The sequence below is a fragment of the Spea bombifrons genome, chromosome 5, assembly GCF_027358695.1.
Source record: "Spea bombifrons isolate aSpeBom1 chromosome 5, aSpeBom1.2.pri, whole genome shotgun sequence".
In the NCBI taxonomy this organism is placed as follows: domain Eukaryota; kingdom Metazoa; phylum Chordata; class Amphibia; order Anura; family Pelobatidae; genus Spea; species Spea bombifrons.
Window position 1 is genome coordinate 91489424 of NC_071091.1, and position 7394 is coordinate 91496817.

At 46.6% G+C, this 7394-nt stretch overlaps 1 protein-coding gene across 1 annotated transcript in view; it reads right to left on the reverse strand.

Moving 5' to 3' along the window:
* The window catches only part of TPD52 (tumor protein D52), a 34971-nt gene extending 32256 nt beyond the window's left edge, over nucleotides 1-2715 (reverse strand). Inside the window, exon 1 of the mRNA XM_053466177.1 lies at nucleotides 2601-2715. Within this exon, the coding sequence (XP_053322152.1) occupies nucleotides 2601-2619 (19 nt within the window). The 5' untranslated portion in view covers nucleotides 2620-2715. The remainder of the gene's footprint in view (nucleotides 1-2600) is intronic.
* Nucleotides 2716-7394: the final 4679 nt, after the last annotated feature.

The window sequence follows — 7394 nt, forward strand, 5'->3', positions numbered from 1 at the left end:
AATGTGTGCATCACTAGCATGCAGTAGTGCTAAGCGATAAACTGGAACGTTTGGACGCAAGATCGCTTTCTCACATTAAAACAGAATCAAACGGCTGATAAATCCCGTTATTAAATGTCGGGAAGGAAGCGTGTCTGGTGTAAAACGCAGTATGAATTTAACCATTCGATTCCTGGGCTAGAACATATTCTCGTCCGGCTGTAAAGACAAAATGATTTTGAAATAGCGCACAATAAAATGCTGTAAAAAAATAGGAAATGTTACCTGGAAAAAGAACAATTTAAATCGCCCATTTACATGATCAGAACAACAACAACAACAAAAAAACAAAAAAAAAAGCATTTTCACAGACGTGGCCATAAAACCAAAACCTGTTGGTCACGAGGCTGGTAATGCCTTCTAATTACAAGCTGCAGTTAAAAAGTAATTCAGCAGCTGAGCTAAACTAACAGGCACAAAGCGGTTTAACATCATAAAGCTTCAACAATTCCTATCATCCTCAGCCATGATTAGGTATTCAACAGATAAAAAGCAACTGATCTAGTCCAGCATAACGTGTGTGTGTGTGTATATATATATATATAAATACACACACAAACACACACACACACACACTAGTCTCTAGGATTCTGTTCCAACCTGCCCTACAGCCCTAGTATTACAAGACACTACGAGAATTCGTGCCACTGCTCATACACACCCCTCTCCTGTATGTGTAGAATATTCATATATAAAGATCGCTTCTGTATAACGTCAAAGCGCAGAAAAAGAAAATACAGGAACGCTGAAAACGAAGACAATATTCCAGCATATCTGCGCTGTTAGAGATAACAGCCTGCGCCGGGCGGCCTGACGGCAATAGTGTGTGAAATAGAGAGAAAAAGTAACAACTTCAAATGTAGCCAAGAACAACTTCCCATTCAAGAGTGCAGACAGGATCACCCACAACTTATTTATAACTATAGGCAGGCTGAAAAGCGTGATGAAGTAGGAGGGGTACGCTATACGACTCCCCACACACACTGCACTATAGGAGCCAATGGCGTTGGATGTCAGATACAGCCTGTCCTATCTCACCAACTCCAGTCCCACCCTCCGTTCAGTCAGATACACACACGACATTGCAGGAGAACAATTCTCACCCTTAGGAAAAAGAGAGCCCTGCACTCTGCATCTTCTATTACAGCACAAATGAGGCAGTGCTACTTAGTAGAGAATGCCCTAGATTTATATGACTTGGCACTAGCCTGCTCTTTAACGTCCTACCCGAGTCTGCTGTGGAACAGACGACAGGAATGTCATATGGTATGTATGCGGAACCACGTGTGTTCTACATACATACATACATACATACATACATACATGCACACACAAACATAGAATGTGACGAAAGATAAGAACCGCCCGCTCGGTTTTTCCTGCTGTAAAGACTCAGACCTTAATCAGTACTTGGTCTTGTGTCTTAGATCCAGGATAGCTTTATGCCCATCCTAAGCATGTTTAAATTCCCTCATGGTATTAGCCGCTACCACTTCTGCTGGGAGACTGTTCCTTTTATTTAAAACTCTCTCAGTAAAGTAAAACTTCCATTACATCTACAAATAAAAAAACAGCTGTGCGAGATTAAGAGCCTCTACCGACTGGGCTGGCCAGGGTTCTGCAAGTCCGTATGGAACACGTCAGAACACGCTAGCACGTCGATGACACGGTAAGGCTCATGGCAAGATGTGGCATTGTACCCACACAACCGTATGCCATGTTTTCTTACTTAACCTCTACCGCGCTGGATGTATTTACACACAATTAGTAGTCAGGAATAGCAAAGATGAATGTAATCTGTATAGTAAATTTAGGAGCCCTTGTATCAGCGCAGGACATCCTCGTAACGGATCAAGCAATGGCTCAATCCACCTGTTTGCACGTAATATGAAGATAACTTTACTGCGCGTGGCGTGACATAGCAGCTGGATAAAGCGCGTAACGTGTGCCGTGAAAACTAAAGCACACGGAAATCCCATGTAGCATTAGGTCTGGGGTTTATATGTTCGGACACAGCAGGTGAGCGCCGGTACACGAGCTGGGGGCCACACACTGGCCTGATCACATCTGCAGCCCGTCACGCATACCCACAGCCCGTCACATGTGCCCACAGCTGTCATGTGAGCATCACAACAAAACTGGGCAGGAAGGAGACGTCGCTGGGGGAATGGAGACAACAAACGCCTGTAATGCAAGCACGTGAGAGACATACTGTCTTCCACATCAGCAGCGTCTCTCAGAGAGATCACACCTGACATCATCCAGTCTCTATAACTGACCCGCCGTTTACATGTAAGTGTAACGTAAATACCCAACACACAGCCCCCCCGTGTACCCAGATCCCCGGGGCACACACATTCACAAAATCCGCCTCCCGGTGCTGCGCTGCCTGCCGTGCCCACCGACCACATCACCGTTCACATCCCTCACACAGGTGCGGGTGACACAGCGCAGGAAGCGACAAGTCCACTCAGGATTGGCCTTTACGTGCTAATAAAAATGCACACGATGCATCGAGCGCCAGATTAGCGCGCAGGCCGGCGCACGGGGCGAGCACTCACCTTGATCGGCGCTGTCCATGCTGCTCGCTCGCGTCAAACAAGTGTCCAGCCGCACGCAGCACACTCACTCCCCCACTCCGCGCCACGCCCATCTGTCCCGAGCAGCACAGGCGTGACTACACGCTGCTTGTGTCTTTTTTTTTTTAACAACTTTATTGGCATCGGTGGGGAAAACATTCCACGCTCATGAGATACCGATAACTGGGCGCTTGTAATACGCGTGGTGTGGCAGTGTCTCCTGCCGTCCCGTTATACACCCGCGCGTTTCACTCTTTTGTGATTGATATGTAAATGCCTCGCTTTAGTTAGAAGAGGATTAACATACACGCGACACTTAAGATGACGTCCCTTCAGGGGTGTGGCTAGGAGTCATAATTATATGATTAAGGTAGTTAGAAGTATAATGTAATTTATGAGCACTTGTTCGCGCTCGTACTCCCCAAACAAAGTAGGACTCCCGGTTTGGGTAATGTGGCTGTATTGACATACCTGGGAACTTCTGAGCTCCTGCTACCCAGAGCCTTCCCTTGCGGGACGCAGCCAGGACTGGCCACCGACGTCAGCGAGCGGGCCCGCTGATGCTGATGGGCAGTCCCATGGCATCAGGTTCTGATGTCAGTGGGTGTTCCTGTTGATATGGCGGGAAACACCCTGTTTAAAGGGGAAACGGGTGGGGACCGTGCGTGACGTGTCAAGACCCGGAGAGTTCCCAGGTATGTCTATTGGGATGGAGGCTGAAGTGGGTGGGGTCACATGTGTGGGGATCCACCCACTTTACCTGATCCACCTTGCAGCGCTCAACTGCAGGGTGTCCATGGGAGATCTACAATGGAGATCTGTGACTTTACAGCTCCCTAGACCAGTCATGGCAAATCAGAGCATCTCCCCGACTGGCCCGCGATCCCTGCTGCCTACAGCGTTTGAAAAGGAGAAGGAAAAGAGGGAAGGAAAGAGGGATCGAGGGATCTTAACCCGATAGACAGACTCTCCCACCTAAAAACGGACACTTAGGAGTCCCCTTTTTATCGTAACACCATTTTTTTGGTTGTTTGGTGGCTCTGGGGTTTTAATTACTGTTATTATCTTTAGTAGCATGTTGTTAGAGGTACACAGGAGGAAGTGGGACTACCTTATTATTTATGTAGTACCATTAACCCATTTATGACAAGTGACGTGCCAGGCGCATTATGGAAAAACATCCCATTGGTGACAATTGACGTGCCAGGCATGTCATGACTTTAAAAGGGTGTAGATCGCCTTCTTTAAAAAACGGTGTTGCTGTAATGCCTCAATGTCTAGGATCGGCAGCAGGGGTCCTGTGTGGCCCCTCTCCCATGCGTCATAGTCTGCATGGGACGGCAACGGATGCCTGCTTTAGAAGAGCTGAGGAGGCGTCCTTTAAAAAATTAACACGTTCCAAGAGGGTCTTTCCAGAACCTCCAAAGAACTCTGGGGTAACCCCGCGGGTTGAATACAGGTAGTGCATACAACCATGCAAGTCAATGGAACCAAGCTTTCTAAACATTTGGTAAGTGTCCCGCACAGTGAGGTTGGAGACACTGATGCAGGTAGGTCACAAGGTCAAAGTCAAGCTGAGGTCAGTGAACAAGGGGGTCTCCCTCTCCTCTGTGGCAGCGGCTGCTGGCTGACGGAGGGGGGGTCTCCCTCTCTTCCGTGGCGGCTGCTGGCTGACGGAAGGGGATTTCCCTCTCCTGTGTGGCGGCTGCGGATCAGTCAGGTACGTGACATTAAGATGTAAAAATAATTCACCCTCAGGGAAACCTTCCAGTTCCAACAAAGTGTAAAAAAACAAAAATGTCTAAAAAATATATATATAATATATAATAGTGCTATGCCTTCACAAAAATTCTCTCATGGAAAGAGTTAAAATACTGGCATGTTAAATGCCCATGGGCTGTCTAGTTTTAAAAAATTAATAATCTGATGGGGTAAATCAATTTGGCCTGGTTCCAAAATGTCCCAAAAATAGGGGACAGACTGGGCACAGACTGACAAGATCTACAAATTAAAAAAAAGTGCACACCTTTTACCTCTCAAATTGTTGGGTTATCAATGTACTCAAGAGATGTTGCTGAACACATATTGGGTGATGTTTGACAGTGACATACACCAGGAGTGGTAAATTCATACCTGAAGTAAAATGTGTGCGGGAAAAAAGAAATTACTAAAGTTTAACAAAGGCTGGTTGTAGAATTAGTGCATGGAAAGAGTTAAAATACTAGCATTTGAAATACCCTGGGTTGTCTAGTTTTCAAACATATATGGTTTGATGGGGTAAATTGAACTGACAAGCTTCAAAGATGTCCCAAGTAGGACATGAGGCAGAATGACCAGATTTGAAAAAAAATAGTTTTGAAATAGCAAAACGCTACCTGTACTTATTGCCCCATAACGTGCAGAAAAAAGCAAAAAAATAAATATATAAACACATTGGGTATTTCTAAACTCAGGACAAATAGTAGAATCTATTAAGTAGTTTTTTTCATTAGCTTTTGTAGATGAGTAAAAGATTTTTCAAGTCAGAAAGTCCTTTTTTCTCAATCTTTCACCATATTTTATACTTTTTTATAGTAAATTATATGATACGATCAAAATAAGGGGAACTAAAAAAAGCCCTTCTTGGCCTGAAAAAAAAACCCAAAATATAACTTGTGTGGGATCAGTAAATAAGAAAATTACAGCTAAGCACGAGCACAACAGAAATGTTAAAACAGCCACTGTCACAAAGGGTACAAAATAAAAATCAGCCATTGTCACGAAGGGTACAAAATAAAAATCAGCCATTGTCACGAAGGGTACGAAATAAAAATCAGCCATTGTCATGAAGGGGTTAAATTCTTATAGACTTCTCCCAACCCATACAACCAAACTTGTGTTGGTAATTTCAGGGATGTGCACTCTGTTTTCTGGTCGTATTGATCAGAAATTGATTGCTTCCTTTCCCAGTTTTAATGTTACTTAACATCCGATCCATAGCTAGATCTCAGCGTACATTGTTTTTTTTTTATATGATTCACATTTCCAACAGTAAAGCCCTTCTTTGTGGTGCAATTAACCAATTTCCTGCCACTTAATCAAACCATATTTGCCCTTTACAGGAAGTTGATCACATGTTTTTAATCTATTTCATCCAAGCAGAAAAACAAAAATACAATTTGATATCAAAGCAATGTGAAGTAATTCTCAAGAGGGCCAAGATGGTAAAAAAAAATATATTGTGCAGTCATAGAGAAGTTAAGCGAGAATAAGGCAAGCAGCTCCCTACAGTAACTAAGTAGTAGAATGCATATCTGTCAGGACCCTGGTAAGCAGGTCGGGTAGGAGCCCAGTAGCAGGGGATACAAGGGGTTCTGTTTGCACCCCACGATGCATGACGGAAGTGATGTGGTACGGACAGGCGAAATAACACACAGCACAACAGAATACGAGGAAAGGTACTGTATTGTAACAGGTGATATGACCAGCAAGTAAGGCAGTAAGTCTCTAGGCAGGATGCCCACTGGCAGGGCTGACTGGTACGGAGGCCCACTGGGTGGGCTGACAGCAGGAAGCCCACTGGTAGGGCTGACTGGTACGGAGGCCCACTGGGTGGGCTGACGGGTACGGAGGCCCACTGGGTGGGCTGACGGCAGGAAGCCCACTGGCAGGGCTGACTGGTACGGAGGCCCACTGGGTGGGCTGACGGCAGGAAGCCCACTGGCAGGGCTGACGGTTAGCTCAGGTACAGGCAGGTAGCTCAGGAACAAGACACGGGTAGCTCACGGTACAGGGCCAAAGCAGAGCGGTCCATGCACTTCAATGCAAAGGCCCAGACTACAGGGCAGGGCAGGTTAATAAAGGCAGGGCTTCACTCAGGTGATCAGACTCAGCTGACCTGGTAATCTGATCCTGAGCATTGCAGAGAGAGGGAGAGGGTGGCCACTAGTGGTAGCAGCAGGACATTACAGCAAAATAAATCATCCCTGGTCTGGGCTAGTAGGGTGGAACCCTGACATATCCCCACCGCTAGGAGCAACCTCTGGGTGCTCGTAGGACTGCATATGGCAGTAGTGTCAACGTCTGTGGCGGGACAACCTAGTTCTGGCACGTAGCACTTCCTCAAACACATGCTGATCTTCACGGCGTATGACAGTTCCATTGGAAGCCACTACACGGTCTGGTGGCAGCGCCTCAGGTGTGCTGGCCTGGGTGTTCCGGACCTTAGCCACTGGTGGCACAGATGCGAACGTCGTGGTAAGTACAGAAGTCGGACCAGGCAAGCATTCGCCAGGGGATAGGAATACCCCCTGTACACTGTATCCCTCTGAGTGGTGTTGACTAATACCGGGACTGGACTGTGTGGAGGCAGGAATGGAGGAACGCCTACCAGCCGTTTGATCACGAAGATGTTGCTCATAATATTTCAGCTCCTTTCTGTGCACAATTGTCCCATTGGTTGCTAGGACATAACCAGGAGCCCCAAGGGAGTGTCTTGCAGTTTGGAGTCTCCCGTTCTTACTCCTGTGAGTGATGGGAGTTGTGGTCCCAACCGCACCAACAGCCATGGTGTTCTTGTTCTCAGGTTTGTCCGCTATAGCAGCCTCAGAAGAAGCATCGTCCATGTCAGATCAGTCAGGGTCGTCAGACATGGTCTGGAGGTCATCTGACATGACTTCAGACGACGTAGGTAGTTCAGGTTCCGGGAGTTGGTTAACCCTTGGATCGCCATTCTGGGGAAGCGACAGGGTGTGCTCCAGCTTTGCTGCATTCTCTTTACATGCAGGTTCCTGGGCA